Below are 27,276 nucleotides of genomic sequence, written 5' to 3'. Positions count from 1 at the left end.
AACTCAGCTGTATTAAGCATCATTATGAGTATCTGACCTAGCAATATTATACTGTATTGTTTCAAGGATTTTTTTAAAGCCATATTTATATGGTCGTGTGTGTGTTGTGTGTCCTTAAAATTTTAAATATCCAGAGTGCTTGTAAACATAGGTATATTTTGGGATAATGGTGGTGTCTGATATGTGAACATTGTGTGGTTAGCCCAATGCCGAAGGAGGAGACTGCTGTATTGGTATGCTCTGATAAAACTGCATCCAGTAACATTTTCCCTCCAGCATGTATCTGAAATCATTCAAGCATAAGTACTTAGACATTTTCTCCCTATCAGTTACAGTTCTTCATGTTAGAGCCGATTACATCAAGTCTCTCTCCTCATCATCATCCCTGTTTTTGTGTAGATCTCATAAAATACTTATGCTATGCAAATACGTAACTGATTGTGAAGCTTTCTAATAAGCTATTTTATATGTGCTTCTGTTTGTCCAGTCTGAAAATTAATGATGCTGTTTAGCTGCTTATTTGAATGTTTAATTTCTCTTTTATTTTCTTCCATTCTCCTAATAACCAAGTAGCCACTTTGGTAGATGCCTCCAGGCTTTCATGCAAATGGCATATCATATTTCTCTCATTTTACTTTTTTTTTTTAATATTAAATTTAGAAACAGAAGCTTATCCAGGAAAAATTTAAATTAAAAGGTTGACCTTTAGTTTTGAAGTCACTTAATGAAGCTGAATTTCTAATAGTCCAAGAAATCTGATTCTGTAGCGTTAGACTGGCTGCAAGCCTTTTTTTCCGTACAGGCATTTTAAGGAGGCTGAGGCTAGATGAATGTGGAAAGCAAGGGGAAAGCTGCCCTAAGGCATAGGCTGGGCTGTCATTTGGAAGAGCATGACTGGGAAAGTTTTTCTACAAAACAGTAAGAGTTTGGCTTGGGGGAGGAGGGTTCTTAATGTTGAGCAGATAATGTAAAATGTTAAGCACTAAAATTTACCTTAATGATCTGCCTAAACCTAGCAAAGTCTGCGCAGTGCAGTGCAATTGCAAATGCTTCTAATGTAGCTCTTGCATCCGTACGTATGCGTTTGTTTATTAACTGTGGAATTGACCACATTCATCTTACCTAAGATATATGCTGTGAATGGGACTTCAGTGCTTTTGAACATAGGATTTAGTGTTTACGTCACTTAGGTGCTTTTCAGAACGTTATCCTTGTCTAGATATTTTATCCATAATGTCAGTATAACATAACCTTCTCATTCCAGAGTTGCAAGGGCTTTGTTGACTCCTGTTGAAGTTCATGGGACTCACGTAATTAAAATACTCTGCTTACAAACATACTTGATGAGTATCTGCTCTGTTCATTCCCTCTGAAGCACCTGGCATTGGCCACTGTCGGAAGACAGGATATTGGGCTAGATCCAGTCTGACACAGTATGGCCATTCTTATATAAAATACCCTTCATTTTAGTCCCATAGTTACCTGCATTCTACACAGACATTGTGTCCCTGTGTTTTTATTATTGAATTTTATTGTTGAAAATTACTTGCAGGAGAAATAATCATGAAACTCTGGTTATAGAAAGAGTCATTTACCTTTACAGGAGGAATCCCACTGCATTTTAACTATCCTGCATGGATAATAATTTTGTCTCTCTCCTTTCTAAGGGCTTTATCTACATTGTGTTGCACATTTGGACCTAGATAGGTTAAGAGAGATGTCTGCAAGATTCCCTGAGAGTTTATCTCATAGTGTTGTATATAAATCCCACCTCCCCTGTAAATGTAAGATGTGGGGAAGTGATGTCCTCCTTTTATTTGCATTGTATCAGGGTTGATGCAACCAATATGATGTCAATAGCCTTACGCATCCTTTCCCTGAAATATTAATGGTTCTAAATGTTTGGTGTGAATTTTGCACAGCACATGCAGTGATGAGTTATTCTGGGATCTAGTATAGACTGGTGGGTTGCTCCCTCTTCCATAGCTGTATATCAGGTTTCAGCTTGCCAGAGGATTTTTATACCATTCTGGTAGCTAGATCTGTCTTCTCCAGCCTATTACCTTCTTCTAGAGCATCCGCCTAATGCCAGCTTGGTCTCCTTTCTGCCTATAAATTTAACATTTCATCCAATAACTGCTGGGTCATCCCCTCCCCCCTCAAAAGTATATGTTCTCCCCATTGGTTGCGCGCTCACACACACACACAACTTTTGATTGCATGTGACAAACAGGAACAAGGGTTGCTTTGTCTAGTTAAGTTTAGAGGTAGTCTAATTTACAGAAGCGGTTGCATTTTGTGTGTAGAAGGCTGTCTTGTTGATGCTGGACCTTCACAAAGCTGTATGCTGCACAGCTGATTAAGCCGGTGTAGAATGAGCTTCACCTATGCAATGTGTAATTTCCCCTTCCACAGAATTTCTGCCTGACCTTGGGCAAGTTACTTACTCTTTCTGTGCCACAGTTCTTCGTTTGTAAAATGGGGATAATAGCACTTCCTAACCTCCTGGGGTGTTGTGAAGATAAACACATTAAAGATTGTGAGGTGCTCAGATGCTATGATAATGGGCCCCATAGACATTAAGGTCAGAAGGGACCTTTATGATTGTCTAGCCTGGCACGTTGAAGGCCACAGAACCTCACTCACCGACTCCTGTAATAGACCCATAACCTCCAGTTGAGTTACTGAAGTTCTCAAATCTTGATTTATAGAGAATCCACCATTTACTCTAATTTAAACTGCAAGTGATCTGTGCCCCATGCTGCAAAGGAAGACAAAAAATCTCAGAGTCTTTGCCAATCTGACTTGGGTGTGTGTGGGGGGGAAACGTTCCAGACTCCAAATATGGCAGTCAGTTTGATCCTGAGCATATGGGCAAAACCCACCAACCAGAAACCTGGGAAAGAATTCTCTGTAGTAACTCAAATTCTCCCCACCTAGTGTCTCTTCTCCAGATATTTGCTATGAACAGTTGCAGATGGGCCACATGCTGTTGTAGACAACCTCATCATACCATCCCCTCCACAAATTTATCAGGCTCAGTCTTAAAACAGTTAAGATTTTTTACCTACATTATTTCTTATGGAAGGCTATTCCAGAACTTCACTCCTCTGTTGGTTAGAAACCTTTGTCTAATTTCAAGCCTAAACTTATTGATGGCCAGTTTATACACATTTGTTCTTGTGCCAGCACTGGCATTTAAATTAAATAACTCCTCTCCCTCCCTGATGTTGTTCCCTCTGATATGTATATATAGAGAGCAATCAGATTCCCTTCAACCTTTATTTTGTTAGGGTAAAGAAGCCAAGCTCCTTAAGTCTCCTCTCGTAATGTAGGTTCTCTGTTCCTCTAATCATCCTAGTAGCCCTTTGCCGTACCTGTTCCAGTTTGAATTAATCTTTCTTAAACATGGGAGACGAGAATTACACATGGTATTCCAGATGACGTCTCACCAGTGCCTTCTGTAATGATAATAACACTTCCCTATCTCTCTGGAAATACATTGCCTGTTGCATCCAAGGACTGCATTAGCTTTTTTCACAGCTGCATCACACTGGTGGCTTGTAGTTATCCTGTGATTGACCAATATACCCAGGTTTTCCTCCTCCTCTGTTATTTCCAACTGATACATCCCCAGCGTATAGCAAACATTCTTGTTGTTAGTCCCTAAGTGCATGACATTGCATTTTCACGATTAAATTTCATTCTACAGTAACTCCTCCCTTAAAGTCGTCCTGGTTAACGTTGTTTCATTGTTACATTGCTGATCAATTAGGGAACATACTCGCAATGCTCTCTTATAACATTGTTTGGCAGCTGCCTGCTTTGTCCATTGCTTGCAGGAAGAGCAGCGTGCTGGAGCTAGGTGGTGGGGCTTGGAATCAAGGTGGTCCGGCAGCCTGCGTATCAGCTCCCCGCTTCCCTAAGTTCCCTGTGCAGCAGCCGCCCAGCAGGCTGTCAATTGCCGGCAGTTCAGCTGTCCCTCTCCCCACTGCCATGTGCTGCTCCTGCCCTCTGCCTTGGAGCTGCTCCCAGGAGCCTCCTGCTTGCTGTGCAGTGTGGCGGGGGAGGGAGGCAGATGGGTGCTAATGTCAGGGTGTCCCCCTCCCCCAGCTCCTGTACCTTATCTCTGCAGAGCAGGGGTGGATATGACAGGGCTCAAGAGGGAGGGAGCTTGCTGGCAGCAGCTGCTATCTCAACTTGTTGATCTACTTAAAAAGGCAGTGTACTTAGAGTGGTGTCAGCATACTTAAAGGGGCAATGCTCATCTCTCTCACACACACAGGGTGTGTGTCCCAGCTCTTTCTGCCATGCTGTCTCCCCTCCCTCCATTCATGCTGCTTGTGGAGTGTGAGGCTACATTAACAACAGTGTGTTAACCCTTGAGGGCTCAGCCGAGTGCTAGTTCATCATTTAGCAGTAAGGCATTCCCTGGGAAATATCCCACCCTCTTCCACCCTCTGACTTCACCACCTCAACCAAGCTTCACAATCATCATTGCTGTGCACAGTATTACATGGTTTGTTTAAAATGTATACTGTGTATATGTGTGTGTATATATAAAAATAGTCTTTTGTCTGGCAAAAAAATTTCCCTGGAACCTAACCCCCACTATTTACATTAATTCTTACGGGGAAATTGGATTTGCTTAACATCATTTCGCTTAAAGTAGCATTTTTCAGGAACATAACTACAACATAAAGCAAGGAGTTACTGTATTTCTATTACTACTGTTTTAAAGGTCATCCAAATCGTCTTGTATGATATTCCAATCATCCTTTGTATTGGCAATACCTCTCAATTTTGTGTCATTGTAAATTTTATTAACATGCTCCCACTTTTTGTGCCAAGGTCATTAATGAAAACATTAAACAAGACTGTTCCCAAGACTGATCCTTGAGGAACTCCATTATTAACCTCCTTCCAGCTTGACAGTTCACCTTTCAGCATTACCTGTTATAGTCTCGCCTTCAACCAGTTGCTTACTCACCTTTCAGTTTTTATGTTAATCCCTACCTTCTCCAGTTTAATTTCCAATGTGGAAGTGTATCAAATGCTTTATTGAAATCCAGGTAGATTAGATCTACTATTTTTTCTTTGTCTAGAAAATCAGTTATCTTCTCAAAGAGATCAGATTGGGCTGGCATGATCTACCTTTTCATAAAATCATAGAATCATAGAATATCAGGGTTGGAGGGGACCTCAGGAGGTCATCTAGTCCAACCCCCTGCTCAAAGCAGGACCAATCCCCAATTAAATCATCCCAGCCAGGGCTTTGTCAAGCCTGACCTTGAAAACTTCTAAGGAAGGAGATTCTACCACCTCCCTAGGTAATGCATTCCAGTGTTTCACCACCTTCCTAGTGAAAAAGTTTTTCCTAATATCCAACCTAAACCTCCCCCTCTGCAACTTGAGACCATTACTCCTTGTCCTGTCCTCTTCTACCACTGAGAATAGTCTAGAACCATCCTCTCTGGAACCACCTCTAAGGTAGTTGAAAGCAGCTATCAAATCCCCCCTCATTCTTCTCTTCTGCAGACTAAACAATCCCAGTTCCCTCAGCCTCTCCTCATAAGTCATGTGTTCCAGACCCCTAATCATTTTTGTTGCCCTTCGCTGGACTCTCTCCAATTTATCCACATCCTTCTTGTAGTGTGGGGCCCAAAACTGGACACAGTACTCCAGATGAGGCCTCACCAATGTCGAATAGACGGGGACGATCACGTCCCTCGATCTGCTGGCTATGCCCCTACTTATCCATCCCAAAATGCCATTGGCCTTCTTGGCAACAAGGGCACACTGCTGACTCATATCCAGCTTCTCATCCACTGACCCCCTAGGTCCTTTTCTGCAGAACTGCTCCCTAGCCATTCGGTCCCTAGTCTGTAGCTGTGCATTGCGTTCTTCCGTCCTAAGTGCAGGACCCTGCACTTATCCTTATTGAACCTTATCAGATTTCTTTTGGCCCAATCCTCCAATTTGTCTAGGTCCCTCTGTATCCTATCCCTGCCCTCCAGCGTATCTACCACTCCTCCCAGTTTAGTATCATCCGCAAATTTGCTGAGAGTGCAATCCACACCATCCTCCAGATCATTTATGAAGATATTGAACAAAACCGGCCCCAGGACCGACCCCTGGGGCACTCCACTTGACACCGGCTGCCAACTAGACATGGAGCCAATGATCACTACCCGTTGAGCCCAACAATCTAGCCAACTTTCTACCCACCTTATAGTGCATTCATCCAGCCCATTCTTCTTTAACTTGCTGACAAGAATACTGTGGGAGACCGTGTCAAAAGCTTTGCTAAAGTCAAGAAACAATACATCCACTGCTTTCCCTTCATCCACAGAACCAGTAATCTCATCATAGAAGGCGATTAGTCAGGCATGACCTTCCCTTGGTGAATCCATGCTGACTGTTCCTGATCACTTTCCTCTCATATAAGTGCTTCAGGATAGATTCTTTGAGGACCTGCTCCATGATTTTTCCGGGGACTGAGGTGAGGCTGACTGGCCTGTAGTTCCCAGGATCCTCCTTCTTCCCTTTTTTAAAGATGGGCACTACATTAGCCTTTTTCCAGTCATCCGGGACTTCCCCCGTTCGCCACGAGTTTTCAAAGATAATGGCCAATGGCTCTGCAATCACAGCCGCCAATTCCTTTAGCACTCTCGGATGCAACTCGTCCGGCCCCATGGACTTGTGCACGTCCAGCTTTTCTAAATAGTCCCTAACCAGCTCTTTCTCCACAGAGGGCTGGCCATCTATTCCCCATGCGCAGCAGTCTGGGAGCTGACCTTGTTAGTGAAGACAGAGGCAAAAAAAGCACTGAGTATATTACCTTTTTCCACATCCTCTGTCACTAGGTTGCCTCCCTCATTCATTAAGGGGCCCACACTTTCCTTGGCTTTCTTCTTGTTGCCAACATACCTGAAGAAACCCTTCTTGTTACTCTTGACATCTCTCGCTAGCCGCAGCTCCAGGTGCAATTTGGCCCTCCTGATTTCATTCCTACATGCCTGAGCAATATTTTTATACTCTTCCCTGGTCATATGTCCAACCTTCCACTTCTTGTAAGCTTCTTTTTTATGTTTAAGATCCGCTAGGATTTCACCGTTAAGCCAAGCTGGTCGCCTGCCATATTTACTATTCTTTCGACACATTGGGATGGTTTGTCCCTGTAACCTTAACAGGAATTCCTTGAAATACAGCCAGCTCTCCTGGACTCCTTTCCCCTTCATGTTAGTCCCCCAGGGGATCCTACCCATCCATTCCCTGAGGGAGTCGAAGTCTGCTTTCCTGAAGTCCAGGGTCCGTATCCTGCTGCTTACCTTTCTTCCCTGTGTCAGGATCCTGAACTCGACCAGCTCATGGTCACTGCCTCCCAGATTCCCATCCACTTTTGCTTCCCCTACTAATTCTTCCCGGTTTGTGAGCAGCAGGTCAAGAAAAGCTCCCCCCCTAGTTGGCTCCTCTAGCACTTGCGCCAGGAAATTGTCCCCTATGCTTTCCAAAAACTTCCTGGATTGTCTATGCACCGCTGTACTGCTCTCCCAGCAGATATCAGGAAAATTAAAGTCACCCATGAGAACCAGGGCGTGCGATCTAGTAAAACCTTGGCAAAAATCTTTTGTAAAACCATGTTGTATTTTATCTCAATTATTGTTTGCCTATATGTCTTTAATTACTCTCTCTTTCAAGATTTGTTTTAGGATCTTGCATTCAATTGAGGTCAAAGTAATGGGACTATCGCTTCTGGAATTCTTCCCCTCCCCTTTTTAAAATATACATATTGTATTTGCAATTCTCCAGGCACAAGGTATGACTCCCAAGTTTATAGATTCATTAAAAGTCCTTGCTGTTGGGCTTTCAATTTCATGTGCCAGTTCCTTTAATATTGTTGGATGGAGGTTATCCAGGCTCCCTAGTTTGGTCCCATTAAGCTGTTTGAGTTTGGCTTCTACCTTAGATGTGGTAATTTCTGGTTCCATATCCTCGTTCCCATTACCCACCTTGCTACTGCCCCCAAGCTTCTTATTACCCTTATTAAAAGCTGAGGCAAAGTATTCATTTAGATGTTGGGCCATGCCTAGATTATCATAATCTCCACACCATCCTCAGTGTTTAGTGGTCCCACTTCTTCTTTCCTTGTTTTCTTTTTATTTATATGTCTAAAGAACCTTTTACTATTGATTTTAATTTCCTTTGCAAGGTCCAACTCTGCTTGGCTTTTGGCAATTCTTACTTTTACCCTACACTTTCTGACCTCCAAGGGGTAGCTTTCCTTGCTGATCCATCCCTTCTTCCATTCTTTCCAGGCTTTCTGCTTTCTCTTAATAACCTGTTTGAGATACTTGTTCATCCAGTTTGCTCTGCAACCTTTCCCTACAATTTTCCCCCTTGCTTGAGATGCAGGGTTCAGATAGTTTTTGGAATTTGGACTTAAAGCAATTCCAAGCCTCCTCCACATTCAGTTGAGTTCTTCAGTCCAGTCAACTTCCCTAACTAATTCCCTTAATTTTTTAAAGTTTGCCCTTTTGAAATTAAGGACCCTAGTTATAAATATATTTTTGTTTATCCTTCCATTTAGTTTAAACTGGATTAATTCAAACCAAGGTTGTCCTCTACATCCAGTTCTTGCATGAGGTCATTGCTATTTACCAATACTAAATCTAAAACGGCATTACCTCTTGTTGATTCAGGGACTATTTAGTGAAAAAATCTGTTGGCTATAACATCCGGAAATATCTGGGTCCTACCATTATTAGTAGCACTTGTCTTCCAATCTACATCTGGGAAATTAAAGTCTCCCATAATCATACAATTCCTGGCAGTATTTATTTCATTAAAAATATTAAAGAGGTTTCTATCCATATCCAAAGTGGACGCTCCGGGTCTATAACAGACCCCAAGCTGTATCCCAGTGGAGACTCTGTTACCTTTCATCCCCAAAGTGATTTTGACCCAAACAAATTCCGTTTTATGCATTCCATCACTTCTAATTCTTTTACAGGCTATCTCATCATTAATATACAATGCTACTCCATCACCTTTTCCTTTCTTTCTGTCTTTCTTGAACAACACATTCCCTTCAGTACCTGTACTCCAATCGTGAATACCATTCCACCACATTTCCATTTTCCCTATAATATCTGGTTTCACTTCCTGTACCAGTAATTCTAGTTCCCCCATTTTGTTATGCAGTGCATTCCTTGCATTTGTGTACAGACATCTTAGTAATTCCTGCTTGGCTTCATCCAGATTCCTTACCTGATTAGGTAGTCATTTTACGGCCAGTATCACCTACCTGTTTCTGAAGGTGGAATTGGCATTTTCTTTCCTCTTGTTCCTCTACCCTCTGTTGTTCCTTTCTCCATTCCAATAACCTCTTTTAGCTGATTTTCCTCTCGCTCAATATTAGAGTCAGGCACGGGGATCATATGAGCATCTCCCAACTATTTCCCCTGAATTCCTTGTTTACAGTTCTTTTGATCAGTTGTGCCTACCTCCACCCCAGAAGTCTGTTTCCCTCCCTACTCAAGTGGAGTCCATCCCCATGCAAACAGTTCTCTGTTCGTGAATGCCTACCAGTTGTTGAACACCTAAAAGCTGTCTTGCTAGCACCATTACCTGAGCCATTTGTTGATCTTCATAATCTTGTCTCACCTTCACTCTCCTCCTGTTGGGACAGGTAGAATTCCACTGAAGATCACCTGAGCCTCCATTTCTTTAAGCGTCTTCCCCAGCCTGCCATAGTCTTCCTTAAAGCTTCCTAGCAAGAATCTAGCAGTATAATTTATTCCCACATGACGGACAATCAGTGGATTCTTTTCTGCTTCCATTAGGATCCTCTTCAGCCTCAGGTCCACATTCTGTATAAGTACCATAACTGGATATATACACACACGTGCATGTAGAGACACACACATGCATGTGTTTTGGTGGTAATTTTTTATTAAACCATAGGAGTTATTTGTATATAATTAGGGTAATTTGTTTTCCCCCCATTCTTGTAGTCCAGAATGTCTGAAAGATTTATTTTTGCTTACACATTAAAAATAAATGAATAAAACAAAAGGAAAGTTCTTTGAAATGAGACCATGCCTGGAAATTTTTAGCCTGAAAAGTGAAGATTTTGGAGCCACTGAAAATTGAGTTAGGATGGAAATGTATATACATCCTTAACTATAATGGTTGCTCCCATCCCTGCTACTGATGAGAATAATTTGCAATCCCATTTCAGTACAGTTTTTCAAGAGATCTTACACACTACATTGTGACAAATACAATGTAGAGTGATGTAATGATTATGCTCCATTCATTACATAGTTTCAGTGGGATAAGCTTGAGTTATGAGTGTAGGTGTGTTTGCACATTGTGTCACTCTGGCCTCACCAATTAAATAGGGGAGGGAGATGGCCTGTGAGCCATGGGGCCATAAATATATTTCAAAATTAAACAACCTGTTCATGAGCAACCTCCCCTCATCCCACAAAGCAGCTATTTATGGGACCATTTTATATTGGTTTTTATTTAAAAAATAATAATAGCAAGCACTGACAATTGAATTCTCATGCATTACGTAGCCATCACCACAATCTCACTTCTGCACATCTTATTGCTGTCAGATATCTTTGTCCTCAGCCAAAAGTGATGTCTAAACTTGTAGCATATGTTTGATGACATATGTAGAAACAGTGATGTTTCCGGTGTTTGATCTTAACTTTTATTGAGAACATCAGAAAATGTTTTTAAGAGTGGCAGCTGTGGCGTGGAAGGAGTTTGCTCATAAACAGGGTATTGGGTCTTAAATAAACTTCTTAATGAATGGGTTCCTTGCAATCCTTTCCTCTGCTAGTTATCAGTGTAATTGCCTGTCAGTATCATCTGATCCTGGAACTGCTGGGGGCATGGTGTCTTAGATCATGCAGTAGAAACTGCTAGGTGTTGACTTATGTACGTTTACCACTGCTCTCTGCTGAGTGACATGTCAGTTCTGCTCTAGTAATAGAGCAAAACCACTCCTGCACCCCAACCCCCTGCCCCAGCCCTGAGCCTCCTCCCACACCCAAACTCCTTCCCAGAGCACCCACTCCTGTGCACCAACCCTCTGCTCCAACTCAGAACCCCCTCCCGCACTGTGAACCCCCAGCCCCAGCCTGGAGCCCACTCCTGCACCCCAAACCCCTCATCCCCAGCCCCTCTCCAGAGCCCACACCCCAACCCCCTGCCCCATCCCGGATTGCCCTCTCGCACCCTGAACCCCTCTTTTCTGGTCCCACCCCAGAGCCCACATCCCCAGCCCAGAGCCCGTATCCCCTCCCATACCCAAAGCCCCTGGCTCAGCCCAGAGCCCCCTCCTGCACCCCTCATCCCCGTCCCCACCCCAAAGCCTGCACTCCACCTGACACCCTCACCCCCTCCCACACCCCAACCCCCTGCCCCAGCCTGGTGAAAATGAGTGAGTGAGTGCGTGAGGGTGGGGGAGAGTGAGTGATGGGGAGGGTGAAGTGAGCAGGGGTGGAGTCTTGGGGAAGGGGCAGGGCCTCAGGGAAGGGCCAGAGAACGGAGGCAGGGCAAGGGTGTTCATGTTCGGTTTTGTGCAATTAGAAAGTTGGCAACCCTACTTGTAATATCAGTATCTCATATTATAAGGTTAGGGTTGGAAGAGACCTCAGGAGGTCATCTAGTCCAATCCCCTGCTCACAGCAGGACCAACACCCACTAAATCATCCCAGCCAGGGCTTTGTCAAGCCGGGCCTTAAAAACCTCTCAGGATGGAGATTCCACCACCTCCCTAGGTAACCCATTCCAGTGCTTCACCACCCTCCTAGTGAAATAGTGTTTCCTAATATCCAACCTAGACTTCCCCCACTGCAACTTGAGACCATTGCACCTTGTTCTGTCATCTGCCACCACTGAGAACAGCCAAGCTCCATCCTTTCTGGAACCCCCCTTCGGGTAGTTGAAGGCTGCTATCAAATCACCCCCTCACTCTTCTCTTCTGCAGTCTAAACAAGCCCAGTTCCCTCAGCCTCTCCTTGTAAGTCATGTGCCTCAGCCCTCTGATCATTTTCGTTGCCCTCCACTGGACTCTCTCCAATTTGTCCATGTCCTTTCTGTAGTGGGGGGCCCAAAAGGAATGCTGGGGGAAGGGAACAAAAATTCCTGTTAAGGAGAAATTGTTATCACTATGCTGCTTGGAATTTGGAGGGGGCAATATTTCTAAGCATAAGCAAGGGATCACCAAGCTGCTTGGCTTGGGTTAGCCCAAAACGAAAATACGGAGCTTGTATGTATAACAGCTACTATCACCTTTTGGAACTTAAGATTGTAACTCATTTGTGTGTATGTTTCCTTCCTTTAGCCTTGTAGATAACTCTCAGTCCTTTTTCTTAGGGCTTGTACACACTAGCACTTATGTCAGTATAACTTATATCACTTGGGGTGTGTGAAAAAGCCTCCCCCCACCCCCAAATGACATAAGTTACACTAACCGAAGTGCTGCTGTGGACAGTGCTATGTCGGCAGGTGATCCATCTGCTGCCTCTCACAGAGGTGGTGGGAGAGCTCTCTCCTGTCAGCACAGAGCGTCTGCACCAGCAACGCTGCAGCAGCACGGCCGCATCGGTACACAGCTGCGCTGCTGTAGGGATTCTAGGGTAGGCTAGCCCTTAGTTAATGGTCCTTTCATTTGTTTATTATAGGATTGGCTACAAGCATTGTCTTTGGAGAGAGATCTAGGAAGCACTTGACCTGGGGTAAGTTGTTTGGGTCTTGGAGTAATCTGAATATTGTTTCAGAGTAGCAGCCGTGTTAGTCTGTATTCGCAAAAAGAAAAGGAGGACTTGTGGCACCTTAGAGACTAACACATTTATTTGAGCATAAGCTTTCGTGAGCGACAGCTCACTTCCGATGCATCCGATGAAGTGAGCTGTAGCTCATGAAAGCTTATGCTCAAATAAATTTGTTAGTCTCTGAATATTGGTGTGATTTTTATGTAAGGGACCATCTATTACAAAGGCAAGCTTGCCTGGGTGGCTAGATAGACTGGCGTGTCCAAGGGGACTGTCTGTGACTCCATCGTAAGGCTGTTATAGTGCTTGAGGAGTTTACCCTTGTTACTTGATTGGTGAAATCTAATTGTATAACATACAACCAGTTTGGGGTTTGTGCCCAGTTCCTTGACAGTCTGCCCGGAGGTTGACACTCACAGTAGTGAGCCACTCTCCACAGCTTGATAAGTACATTTTAAAATTGTAAATTTGAGTTGATAGAGCCCCTTTTGATTACAGTGTGTAAAGTATTTTTAGACCATGGTGTAAGAGCTGCTATAAAAGTCTTAAATTGTTTAAGCCTTAAAGCTACATTTCTGGTACTAGTTTTCTGTGAGATGGCAGTCATTGCTCATAGAAAATCTCCCCCCACTATGTTTTAAAAAGTTTTTTATTTAGACAAAGATGTTCTGTTTACTGTATCCTTGTTGATGCATAGTGTGCCTTTAATTTTTGCCATAATCAGAAGTTGGTATGTCACTTCCATGTCATTTCAGAAAGGTTGAGAGGCATCCTCATAACCTGCATGTCAGAGGGGCCATGAAATTCTGTTTGAACAGGACACGAGTATCATGAGTTTACTCAGAGCCCCCCGAAAGAACTATCCTAATGTACTTGAATGGGTATTACTGAAGTATAGGCTGCTCAAGACAAACCTTGCCCTGCAGCCCTTCCCAAGAGAAGCAATGCCACCTCTTGGATGAAGAGGTGCAACAGGTTCCTAAACAACAACTACAAAAGCTGATATATGGGCCTCTACGCACAATTTTACTACAGGTTTCAGAGTAACAGCCGTGTTAGTCTGTGTTCGCAAAAAGAAAAGGAGTACTTGTGGCACCTTAGAGACTAACCAATTTATTTGAGCATAAGCTTTCGTGAGCTTATGCTCAAATAAATTGGTTAGTCTCTAAGGTGCCACAAGTACTCCTTTAATTTTACTACAGAGAGTAGAAGGACAAACCGCTGCAGATGGCAGAATTTTCCTTGCTTATGTTCTTGAGAAATAGTCCCAATCTTTTGTTATAAGGAAGGTGATATAAATCCCCTCTAGTACAATAGGAGAACAGTCTTTAACAGTAAATGGTATGTCTCTGATGGGCCACGTTCATCTCTAATGCACCAGCTTTACTTGCCATTCTGTTGTATTACCACGTGTCTTATTACTAAAGTTGTTCACTTTCTCCTGTCTTACAGTATGTCTGAATTATATCTCTTGAGGACAGGCTATTAGTGGCTTAGGTTTGAACTTTCTGGATACGTTTTTTTCCACCTTACACTTAAGATAAAGTAGTCTCACTCAACAGTGCTAAGACATTTGTGGTGGACAAGCTAATAGGAGCCACAGGACAGCTTGTGTCAGTGCTCAGAAATTCTGCTCAGTCTGTGGTTGCTCATGATGATAAGTAAAACCACACATAGTGCAACACTGACCTTATCCAGCAGAAAAATACCAAGAAGTAATATCTCTTCAGCTATCATACGTTGGGATATTTTTCTTGTCCATTTTTGTTTTATGCATTCTTAAATATAAAATGAGTTTCACTGATCTCCTAATAAATTGGATTGTGTGATGCAAGTAAAATAGATGAGTTTCTGTAATGAACCAAACGTTCATGATTTATTCATGTGAGAAACTGTATTTAGCATTTATATATAACATTCTTCACTTCCTAATGCTGTACAAATGTCACAGTGTTACCTGGAGAATGTTACTATTTTAAGGCAGAGAGGGTTAAATGACTTGCTCGAGGCCGTGTGTAGCGGGATTTCAGCCCATTGGGGGAGAAAAAGGAGGGAGAATGCCCCCTTTTTGTGAATGTAACTCCTTGTGGTCAAGGTAGAGAGGCCTAGCGGTCAGGGATCAGGGGGCTGTCCTTATCCTCAGGGCAGTGAGGCCTAATAACCAGAGTCTACAGAGCTACCCTTGCTCTCAGCGCAGTGAGGCCTAATGGCCAGAGTCCATGAAAATGCCCTTGCTCTCAAGGCAGCGACGCCTCCTGGCCAAAGTCTATGAGGCTGCCCCTGTCCTCAGGACAGCAAGGCCTTGTGGCCAGAGTCTATGTAGCTGCCATAGTCTTCTGGGCAGTGGGGCCTAGTGATAGGTGTGGAAAGAAGTAGAGGGACCTCGGCCCATCCTACTCCACTGGGTCCCAACCCAGGGCCATATGGAACCAGCACTTCTGGCTTCAGGTTCAGGTTCCCCTCTCGACAAACTTCCTACCTTTGCTTCTGGATCCTCCTCTGGGGTAGCGGCCTTCCGCCTCCCTCATCCTCTGCAGTTGTCTGGGGTTCAGCGCCTTCAGCCTCTGCAGGCTGGCCCTCTAGTGGCTCCCTGGCAGGAGCCTGCAGCGTGCATCCACTCTTCTCCCTAGTCAGCCCAGACTGAGCTAAGCCTCCTCCTTTTATATACTGCTTCCAACCAGAGCATGCCCAGCAAGTGCATGGGAGCATTGCCTCCTGGGCCCAAAGTGCGTGGCTAACCCTTGCTGGGCCAGTGCGGGGTTGGTACACTCCATCACACCATGTAGTGTGAAATTGTCAGAGCTGGGATTAGAACTCAGGAGTTTCTGTTTCCCTGTTCTGTGCTGAGATGACTTGCCCGCTGCTAGTGTAATTTGCAGATGACACAAAGATTGGCAGAGTAGTAAATGATGATGAGGACAGGACAGTCATACAGAGTGATCTTGATTACTTGGTAAACTGGGTCCATTCAAAGATTATACAGCCAAATGCAAAGTTATACACCTAGAAAAAAGGAATGCAGGCCACACCTACAACATGGGGGACTGTATCATGGAAAGCAGGGACTGAAAAGGAATCATAGTGGGCGGTCAGAGGGGACAAACAATTCACTGTGAGCTTCCAATGCAATGCTCTAGCAAAAAAGGACTAATGCAACCCTTGGATGTATAAGAAAAGTAGTAGTGATTAGGACTAAGGAGGTGATTTTATCTCGCTACATGGCTTTGGTGAGACTGATACTGTAATACTACGTTCAGTTTTGGTGTTCATATTTTTAAAAAGATGTTGAAAAATTGGAGAGGGTGAAGAAAAGAGCCACAAAAATTATTCAAGACCTGGAGAAAATACCTTAGAGTAAGAGACTTAAAGAGCTTAATCTGTTTAATTTATCAAAAAGAAGGTTCAAAGGTGATTTAATTACAATATATAAGTATCTTCATGAGGAGAAAATAGTGGGTACTAAAGGACTCTTTCATCTAGCAGAGAGAGACATGAAGTAGAACCTCAGAGTTACGAACACTTCGGAAATGGAGGTTGTTCGTAATTGTGAAATGTTCATAACTCTGAACAAAACATTATGGTTGATCTTTCAAAATTTACAACTGAACATTGACTTAATACAGCTTTGAAACTTTACTGTGCAGAAGAAAAATGCTTCTTTTAGTCATCTTAATTTAAATGAAACAAGCACAGAAACAGTTTCCTTACTTTGTCAAATCTTTTTTGTAAACTTTCCTTTTATTATTTTAGTAGGTTACATTTAACACAGAACTGTACTGTACTCTATTTACTTTTGTGTGTGTGTATGTCTCTCTCTGCTGCCTGATTGCATACTCCCGGTTCCAAATGAGGTGTGTGGTTGACCAGTCAGTCAGGACCAGATTTAAATCTTCCGCACCCCTAGGCACAGCATCTTAAGTGCCCCCCCCCCCCCAGACTACAGCTGATCTTTGTGTTCCACCTGTTTTTAGAGAGGTAAGGCACTCCTAGAATGCCAGCGCCCCATGCCAGCGTACCTACTGTGCCTAATTGGAAATCCACCCCTGCACTTAGTTCATAACGCTGGTGTTTGTAACTCTGAGGTTCTACTGTAACAAGAACCAATGGCTAGAAGCTGTAGCTAGACAAACTCAAATTGGAAATAAGGCTCAAATTTCTACCATGAGGATGATTAACCACTGAAACAAACCACCAAGGGAGGTGGTGGATTCTCCATCTTGATGTCTTTCAGTCAAATCTGGAAGATCTGTTTTTGTCAAACACAAGTTACTGGGCTCAATAAAAGGGTAATTGGGTGAAATTTAATGGGCTATGATACACAGAAAGTCAGACTGGACGATCTAATGGTCATTTCTGGACTTAAACTCTATAAATGGATCTATGAGTCTGTGTGTGTTAAAATAAATGAGAGCAGCAGGAGCAATGACAAATTTCTTTTCATCTTCCCCTCATTGGGATTGGTGGGGTGGACATTTCTTTGGTGCAAGATCCATGAAAGGTTTAATTTTCAAAAGGACATTTTTAGGAAGCTGTCAGGGAGGTTGAATGATTAATTGCTTCTAACTTGGTGTTTCATTCTTTGTGTATTGTCTCTTGAGATCCTGCTAGAAAGTTTGGACATGTGGAATTCCCTGGAAACTGAGTGACTATTCTCTCCACCACATGTTCAGTCAGTATCCTACCTCTCTCATTTCAATTTTTAATGAAGATTGCTACAAACATAATCCCCTCTCCTGATGTTTGATTGGCACAATTTCACCTGTACTGCAAAATAGGCATGGTGACGACTGGCGGGACTGGCCCAAATGATTGAGTGGGAGTTTTGCTTTGGGCTTACTTTATAACACCTCTTTGCTTTTAACATTTCAGGTGAGCTCTCGAGTTCCCTTTGAGAAGAAGCCATAGTCGATCGAGATGTCACGGCACCACAGCCGATTTGAAAGAGATTATCGCACTGGGTGGGATCGCCGAGAATGGAGCTCCAATGGGAATCATGTGAACAATAGTAACTGTAACAGTACAGCGAGCAGCAACTGCAACAACAGACCTGGGCTGTTGCCTTTGCCAATTGTTCCCTCTCGACTGCCTACTCCAGCCACAGCTGCTTGCACCACAGTGAACAGCGACGTGATAACAAGCCTTGTGGCCAACTCATCTGCAGCTTCAACTACCAAAGTAAGAATTTACTTGTTTTCAGTAATGACGAGTTAGAGGGAACTACAGATGGGGTGACACTTGTCCCCTTCGTTTATGATGTGCCATGGGAATAAGAAGTCCAATGGCCCTTTGCCTTTTTTCTTCTGTTGGCCATTACATATGCTGTTTGTGTAGTAAGATGACCTTCATGGGCTGGTGGATCTCCCACCTCATTCCATCACTGAACAGAGAGAGCAACCAGTTCCCTTTATCACAGAAAGCCCTTAGTTCTCAGTTTTGTTGTTAGAAATTATCCACTTTGTTTGTCTAACTACCCGAGGAGTGTTCCAGGTGGAGCTGTAGTTTTCCTACGCGGATCTATTTTTATGTCACAAAGAGCAGAAAATGAGCAAAGTGCATAGGAGCTTTTTGTTTCTGTTGCTTGGCCCTTTCCTGTAAGTCGTCCAGAGTGCCTTTCCACATTGCCATCTGTAACATAATAATGGGAATAGTGGGAACCCACAGTTGAGACAAGGCTGTCTGGTTTATACATAAATACATTTTAAGAAGGAAGAAAATGTTAAACGGTAAAGAAATAAAATCACTAGTGGTTTTTTATTGATTTTATTCTACTGACTAGTAGTGTTTTTTGGCTTTCTTTTAACTTGTAGCTCCTCTTAAGTCTACAAAGCAAAAATGTTTATATCAGTGAAAAGTTTTTGTTGCCTTCCTGCATACAAAAATGACTAGGAAAGCTGAAGTTGTGGGGTGGAGGGTGGTGGAAAACCCTAGCAAATTGTAAAGATATCCATGGCTTTAGCCGAGCAAGCCAGATGCCCTGCTGCTTTTCTTTTTATGATATTTAAATTTTTCTTTCAACTTGGTTTCATGTTAATAAATGCAAGAGCCAAATACAACAGACGCAGACAGGGGAAAAGAAGACAATGAAGTTATTTAAAGTAAGCCAAGAACAAGCTGAAATTTACTGCAATACCATACTATATTGATTTTTTTCACACAGTAGAAAAACAAAGTCAATGCTGCAGAAGGAAACAGTGGACAAAAGTTTACAGTGTGAATGTTTTTTAAAATGGTCTATAGTGTTTTTCATTTATTTTTATTTGACAACAGGCAGTAAGTTCCCAATGAAAATGAATATGAGATTTCCCCAGATGTCCTCCACAATAGATGCATTTTGAACGCTTTGTCTGGAGAAGATTATTAAGCAAGTTTTGAAGCCAGCACAGTGGTTTCATTTATCATGACCTCTGTACTGCTAAAAGTCCAGCTGCTGATGTTTAACAGCCCACTGAGGCTGAGCTATGATAGTAAAGTGTTTGCTCCTCGGGGGTGGGAGGGAATGATCAGCATTTTAAGTGTTTTGTGATATGTTAAATGTGAAACATTTTCTAAATTATCTTATTAGGCAATTTTCTAGATGAGTTTTATTGGTAAGAATGGTTTTGACATCACTAGATCAATGCAAACAAACAAGACAGTATGTAGGTGATATAGGATGAACTTTACCTGGAAAGCTGCTAATTGCCTGTGTGGTCTCCCATCAAATTCATGTATAAAAAGTCCCAGTGTCCGCACTCTCTCCTCTGTTGCTGAGGATTACCTGAGCAAGCCTGACAACTAAAAGCACATGGATTGAGGGGGGAAAAACTTGGGAACAGAAGTGGGTGAGGAATCTGAATAGTTGATTTAAGGGGATGTTGCCTAGGAAACTTCCAACAAACTACATGAGAAAGTTTTGTAAATGAAAAAATGTGCTCTGTCTCACACGCTGCAGATTTGCACTTGTGGTTCAGCTCAGATGATCAGTAGTATCCCAAACTGATGAGTTTGCCTCCAACCCATTGACTATCCAGCTAATGGTTAACCATAAAAATTTAAATCCATATAAATGGAAAATCACAAACCAGAAGAATGCACAGTTGCTTGGTTTATTTTAAAAACAGATATATGCCAAGTTCTTAGCCCAATATTGAGCCAAATAACTTGTGTTTGGCTAAAGCAGATCTTGCAGAAAGGCATCCAGTCTTGATTTGAAGACGTCCAGAGATGGAGAATCCTGTTTCTCCCTTCTTATCTTGTTCCAGTTTTAATGACCCTCACTATTAAAAATGTGTGTCTAATGCTACTTTGAATTTCTGGCTTTAGCTTTCAATGGTGATTTTATATTTAAGCTCAGACCATTGATGAAAATGTTGAATAGCTTCAGGCCTAGTACTGATCTCTTCAGAACCCCACTGAAAACACCTCCATTCAATTATCATTTTCCATTGACAACTACTCTTTGAGATCTGTCAGCCTTAATCCAGTTAACATGTGCTTTATTGATATTGTATACTGGTATTTTTTAATTCAGAATGTCATCCGATACTATGTCAAATGCCCTACAGAAGTCTAAGTATATTACATCTACGTAGTTACTTTTATCAACCAAACTTGTGATCTCATCAGAGAATAATACCAGGTTTGTTTGGCAAGATCTGTGGTACATAAAATCTTGTTGACCACTATTAATTATATTTCCATCTTTTTATTCTTTATTAAGTAAAACCCTAGGTGACAAATTCAGAATGGATAAGAGGAAATATATTTTACATAACATGTCATTAGACTGTGGAACTCACTGTGACATGATGTCATTGATCATAGATGGTAAGTCCAGAAGGGCCCTTTAGAATATCTAGTCTGAGCAGACAAGATTATAACAAGAATATCCAGAATTATAATAACTAATGCTAACAAAAAGAGTACTGGAAGGGATATAAAACTTTATGTTTTGGGGCTTAAGCCAATTTCTTACTATAAGGGATGAGGTGAGACATTCATGGAATGCAAGACAGAATACTGGATTAGACAGGTCTGATTCATTATGGCAACTCCTGGTTCCTAGAAGGTGGCTCCAAAAGTACTTGTGTTTCACATCACAGACAAAACATTGATATGTGTGGACAGACTATGGTACTAAAGATATGATGCAAATCTTCAGTGTTTAATATTGCTCTCAGGACACACCAGTAACTTGCTAACTGCAAGTGAAATGCCTTTCCACAAATCACATGTACCTGTCTCTTATTGTCTTGAAGAATTGTGTGTTTGGTCTGAGTTATTTAAAAGAAAAATGTGTGTGGGTTTTTTTTTTATTTTTACTGAACAAAAAAATTAAAAAGGACTTTGGGCTACTCTCGCCCTTTTCGTCTGAGGCTCTGAAAAAACTTTACAAACATTGTTTAAGCCTCAATACCCCTCTAAGGTATGTTAATATTATAATCCCTGTATAACGATAGAGAAACTGAGACACAGAGAAATTGTAATTTTGCTCAAGGTCGTTGAGCAGGTATTCTCACCTTTTTGTCAACTTGGGTCTCCTGACTCTCAGTCCTGTATGCAAGCCACTGGGCCACAGAGCTTTCACCTGGGGATGGCTCAGTCTGAATCCTACGGTCCGAATTGCCAATTGTGGAGTACTTTCTGCATTTGGCGTCCTTTAACTACTGAAGTGTTTGGCAGGAGAAAACGGGTGACTCATAACACTAAAGGGCAATGTGCAGCTTCATTTTGACACGCTCTTAGTTCCATCGCGTATGATTATTTGGCTCAGTTTTCTCTCCCATAGGTTTATTTGCTAGTAGGAACTATCAAGGAAATCCCCATAAAACTGCAGCATTGCTTAAGATATTGGCAATGAAATACTCTAGAATCTGATTAAAGGCACTACACAATATTCCATCCATGTTATCTGTTCATATTAGCAGCACCTCTATTCTCTGTTGCTTTTCCAAATTACTTTCTGTGTTACTTGTACAATTTTCTCCATCAAAGCTTCTGCATCACAGCTGCAATTTAGAAGTGTTGTCATGGGCTGTAATTTGAAATTTTATTACCAAGAGATTTTTTGGTTATAGAACATTTACTTTTAGCATCTGGATATTATTTTTAAATGCCTGAAAAGATTGATACGTCAACAGGATCTGTGCGGTATCAGGCACTGTCTGATTATTTTTTTGTTCAGCATTAATTTTAAAAACCCTTTGCCTGGAACATGAATTGATTCCTAAGCCCCCACATGCTTAATGATTTGTTAATTTCAAGATTAAACCTATGACAATGGGTATAAAAAATCCAGTCTCAAATTCTGATAGGATTTTCTCCAGTATAACCGAGGGTAACTGTCTTTACCGGGGAATAACTGAAATCAGAGCCTGGCCTTCTATGTTTATAATGCTCCCATAAGATTTAAGGCTTGTGTGTTGTTGCTAGCAGAGTTTTGATCCTATGGTGGTTTGGCTCAAAGGAAATGTGGGAGAGGAGAAGGAGAGTGTAAAACATTTGTTAACCTCTCTGAAAAGCAGGATAGGGAATGCAGAGGGAGAAATCACCCTCTGTCTCACCATGCACTGGCTTAACCAAGTCAGATAAAACAAATGAGCAGGAAAGAGGGGGAAATTCTTATTTTAAAGGAGAAACAAATCTTTGTGGCTGGAGATTGCATTGTAAAAGGAAATAAGATAAAATACTGTAAAGGTAAAATGTTAACACATTTATTTCCTTTGAGATCCAAAATAATTTAGTTCCCCTACACCAACTGGTAAAGCTTTCTCACTCTTTAGTCTGTTACCTGCCGACTGTTTACTGAACACAGAATCATATGGTTAGAAGGGACTCCAGGGGTCATCTAGTCCAGTGGCTCTCAGCCTTTCCAGACTACTGTACTCCTTTCAGGAGTCTAATTTGTCTTGCGTACCCCAAGTTTCACTGCACTTAAAACCTACTTGCTTACAAAATCAGACATAATAATACAAAAGTGTTTCAGCACACTTATTGAATTTCAGTGTATAGTACATAGAGCAGTGAGCATAAACAAGTCATTGTATGAAATTTTAGTTTTACTGACTTTGCTAGTGCTTTTTATGTAGCTTGTTGTAAAACTAGGCAAATATCTATATGAGTTGATATACCCCCTGGAACACCTATGTGTACTCCCAAGGATACACATACCCCTGGTTGAGAACCACTGATCTTGTCTAACCCTCTGCCAAGATATAGGATTTGTTGTGTCTAAACAATCCAAGACACATGGCCATCCAGCCTTCGCTGGAAAACCTCCAGTGAAAAAGCTGCCACAACCTCCCGAGGCAGTCTGTTCCATTGTCCTGCTGTTCTCACAGTAAGGAAGTTTTTCCTGAGTTTTAATCTAAATCTGCTATGCTGTAGTTTGACCCATTTCCTCCTGTCCTGCCCTCTGTGGCAAGAGAGAACTTTTCTCCATCTTCTTTATGGCAGCCTTTCAAGTATCTGAAGACCACTATCATGTCCCCCCTTAATCTCCTCTTTTCCAAACTGAACATATCCAGTTCCTTCAGCCTTTGCTCGTATGGCTTGCATTCCATCCCTTTGATCATCTTTGTCGCTCGCCTCTGGATCCTTTCCAGTTTTTCTGTATTCTTTCTATACATTGGTGACCAAAACTGGACAGAGTACTCCAGCTGAGGCCTAACCAGTGCTGAGTAGAGCAGTACTGTCACCTCCCATGACTTGCATGCTGTGCCTCTGTTAATGCAACCTAAAATTGCATTTCCTTTTTTTGCAACAGCATTGCATTGCTGACTCATGTTGAGGTTGTGATTCACTACAACTCCCAGATCCTTCTCAGCAGTGTGCTGCAAAGCAAATTTTCCCCCAATCTGTATTTGTGCATTGGGTTTTCTTCCCTAAATGTAGCACCTGACATTTGTCTTTATTGGATTTCATTTTGTTGTCTACAGGTCAGTTCTCCAATTTATCAAGATCCCTCTGAATTTTAGCTCTATCCTCCAAAGTATTGGCAACCATGCTTAGCTTTGTGTCATCTGCAAACTTGATCACTCTGCTCTCTACACCTACATCCAAGTCATTAATAAACATGTTAAACAATACCAGACTCAGAACAGATCCCTGTGGAACCCCACTTGAGACCTCCCTCCAATCCGACATCATTCCATTAATACAGGGGTGGGCAATAATTTTCGCAGAGGGGCCACTCCATGAATTTAGTTCCCCTACCCCAGGGGCTGCGCATTTCTACTATATTGATGGAGGGAGTGCAGGGTCTGGGAGGGAGTTTGGGTGCAGGAGAGACTTCTGGGGTGGTGTAGAGGGTTGGGGTGCAGAAGAGGGTGAGGGGTTTGGGCTCTGGGAGGGAGTTTGGTGCAGGAGGGAGCTCCAGGCTGGGGCAGGGGATTGGGGTGCACATGGGGGTGGGAGGGAGTTTGGATCTAGGAGGGGGTTCTCACCTGGGGCAGGGCGTTGGGGTGTAGGAGGGGGTGCGAGGTGCAGGCTCTGGCCTGGAGGCACCTACCACAGGTGGCTCCTGGCCGGCAGCACAGCAGGGCTCAGGCAGGCTGCATTCCATGGTCCTACATCACTCCTGTAAGTGGCTGCAGCCGTCTGCTGCTGACAAGTCTCTGTGTACTCCTTGAGGGAAGGAGGGCAGCGGGTCTCAGTGCGCTGCCCAGGCCTGCAAGCACCGCCCCTGCAGCTCCCATTGGCCAGTTTCTGACCAATGGGAGCTGTGAGGAAGGTGCTGGGGGTGGAGGCAGTGCGCAGAGCCGCCTCCCCCGCCACCAGGGGTGCGAAGAAACATGACAGCAGCGTGCGTGAGAGCCCTGCTGTGCAGTGGGACTTCTAGCGGCCTGGAGATCGCAAGGGGGTAGCCAAAGAGCCTGGCGGGCTGGACAGAAATGTTAGATGGGCTGGATCCCCCCTTTTTAAAGATGAGCACTACATTAGCCCATCTCCAGTCTTCCACGACCTCTCTTGTCATCCATGAGTTTGTAAATATTGTTGCCAATTGCTCCAAGATTTCTTCAGATAATTACTTCAGTACCCTGGGTGAACAGCATCCAGCCCCACTGATTTTAATTCATTCAAGTTGGTCAGGTGATCTCTGACATGTTCTTTACTCATCCCAATCTGAATCCCTTCCTCTTTATTGTCTGTGGTAACTTTGCTAGTCATCCAGTCATATGTTATTTTTTGTGAGAAGACTGAAGCAAATTAGGCATTCAGCAGCTCTCCCTTCTCTATAATCTTCTGTTACCAGCTCACCACCTCCATTGAGCAGCAGACCAACACCATCCCTGATCTTTCTTTTTTGACTGACATATTTGAAGAATCCCTTCTTGTTGTCTCCAACATTTCTTGCTAATTGTAACTTTTTCTTTGCCTTGGCTTTCCTGATTTTGTCCCTACACGCTCAGACTATTCCCATGTATACTTCCTTGGTGACACTCTTCCTCCTTTCATTTGCTGTATGTATTCCTTTTAGTTTTTAGATAGCTAAAAAGCTCCTTGTGCAGCCACATTAGACTCCCATGGCTCTTATCTTTCCTCTGTGTCAGAAAAGCTTGATGTTGAGCCTCTAGTATTACAGCTTTTAAGAACTGTCAGCCCCCATCAACTCCTTTTCTTCCTAATTGGTCTTTCCATGGGACCTTGTCTATTATTTCTCTGGGTTTGTCTCCACTTACTGATCGATCCACCAGGGGTCGATTTAGCAGGTCTAGTGAAGACCTGCTAAATCGACCGCTGATCGCTCTCCCATCGATCTTCACATTCACAACTAATTCATCCCCTTTGGTCAAAGACAGATCCAAAATGGACAACCTCCTAGTTGTTTCCTCAACTTTCTGAATCAGAAAGCTCTCTCCTATGCATGCTAAGAATTTGCAGGACATATTATGTTTTGCTGCTCATGTGTGTTAGCTAATCTTGTTATCTGCTTGCAGAATGACTTATCCACTTCCTCTTCCTGATTTGGTGGTCTATAATAGACCCCCACCATAATGCCACTACTGTTCTTTTCCCTTCTTATCCACACCCAAAGATTCTCAGTAGGTCTGTTGCTCGCTTCCCCTTGGACCTCGGAGCAAGTTTATACATTCCTGACATACAGTGCAACACCTCCTCCTTTTCCCCCATACCTATCCTTTTGGAACAAGCTATATCCCTCAATGCTGGTACTCCAATCATGGGAGTTGTCTGTCCCACCAAGTCTTTGTGTTGCCAATTAAGTCATAATTTTCTTCATATATCATGAATCATAGCATATCGAGGTTGGAAGGGGTTGGTAGCCCCTTTTCTCCCTTGTCTTCATTACTTGAGCCTAGATACACATTGGCCAGATTTTTTTCACCCCCGCCCACCATATGACCTAGTTTAAAGCTCTCCTTATTGGGTTACCAAAATGATGTCCAATGATGCTCTTCTCAGTATTTGATAGATGGATCCCATCCAAGGACAGTAATCCTCTTTCCTGGAACATCAGCTTGTTGTCAGAGAAGCCAAACTCCTCTCACTAACACCACCTGTGTAGCCATGCATTTACTACCACAGTTTGACAGTCCTTGCCTGGGCCTTTTCCTTCAACAGGGAGGATGGACGAGAACACCACTTGTGCCCAAAACTCTTTTAACCTTCTTCCCAGAGCCATGTAATTGTAGTGATCCATTCAAGGTCATTCTTGGCAGTATCGTTAGTGCCCATGTGGATAAATAGGCACTGGAAGCTGTTGCCCCTCGCCTGGTTCACACTCCAGTACACCTCTCACGGCCCACCTGGAACAAAGCACTCCCAACTCACACTTTTCAAACAGACATACACACAGTCAAACAGTTCCCATAACTAGCTTCAGTCAAACCAAGGGTGGGCAAACTTTTTGGCCCGAGGGCCACATCTGGGTGGAGAAATTGTATGTGGGCCATGAATGTAGGGCTGGGGCAGAGGGTTGTAGTGCTGGGTGTATGGGGGGGTGCAGTGTGCAGGAGGGTGCTCAGGGCAGGGGGTTGGGGTGAAGGAGGGTGCAGGGTGTGGTTGTGGGCTTAGGGCAGGGGATTGGAGTGCGGGAGTGATGCGGAAAGGGTCTCAAGGCAGGGGGTTAGAGGGCTTAGGGCAGGGGGTTGAGGTTGGAGTGCAGGAGGGGTTCGGATGCAGCCTCTGGCCTGGTGTTGCTTACCTCGAGCAGCTCCAGGGTGGCAGCGATGTGCAGTGGGGCTAAGGCAGGCTGCCCTGGCCTTGCGCGGCTCCCAGAAGTGGTCAGCATGTCCGGTAGTGGCTTTTGGGGGTGGGGTAGAGCAGGTGGCTCCACCACACACTGCTCTTGACTGCGGGTACCACCCCCGAAGCTCCCATTGGCTGCGGTTCCCTGTTCCCAGCCAATGGGAGCTGCAGGGGGCAGTGGCTGCAGGTGAGAGCAGCACACGGAACCCTCTGCTCACCTCTCCCCCAGGGGCCGTGGGGACGTGGTGCTGGCTGCTTCTGGGAGTGGCATGGGGCCAGGGCAGGCAGGGAG

General features: G+C 43.3%; 1 protein-coding gene across 6 annotated transcripts in view; it reads left to right on the top strand.

Moving 5' to 3' along the window:
- The window catches only part of KLHL29 (kelch like family member 29), a 605,712-nt gene that overhangs the window by 193,528 nt on the left and 384,908 nt on the right, over positions 1–27,276 (top strand). For 4 of the 6 annotated variants that reach the window (XM_084623312.1, XM_084623314.1, XM_084623311.1 and 1 more), the window contains 2 exons: positions 12,708–12,761; positions 17,667–17,972. In XM_084623312.1, coding sequence (XP_084479438.1) covers positions 17,712–17,972 — 261 coding nt within the window. In that variant the 5' untranslated portion in view covers positions 12,708–12,761; positions 17,667–17,711. The remainder of the gene's footprint in view (positions 1–12,707; positions 12,762–17,666; positions 17,973–27,276) is intronic. The other 2 variants (XM_084623316.1, XM_084623313.1) reach the window with 1 other exon arrangement.

The sequence above is a fragment of the Lepidochelys olivacea genome (assembly GCF_965140295.1).
Source record: "Lepidochelys olivacea isolate rLepOli2 genome assembly, chromosome: 3".
In the NCBI taxonomy this organism is placed as follows: Eukaryota; Metazoa; Chordata; order Testudines; family Cheloniidae; genus Lepidochelys; species Lepidochelys olivacea.
Note: the sequence above shows the minus strand (reverse complement) of the source record. Positions and strands in the feature narration are given on the sequence as shown.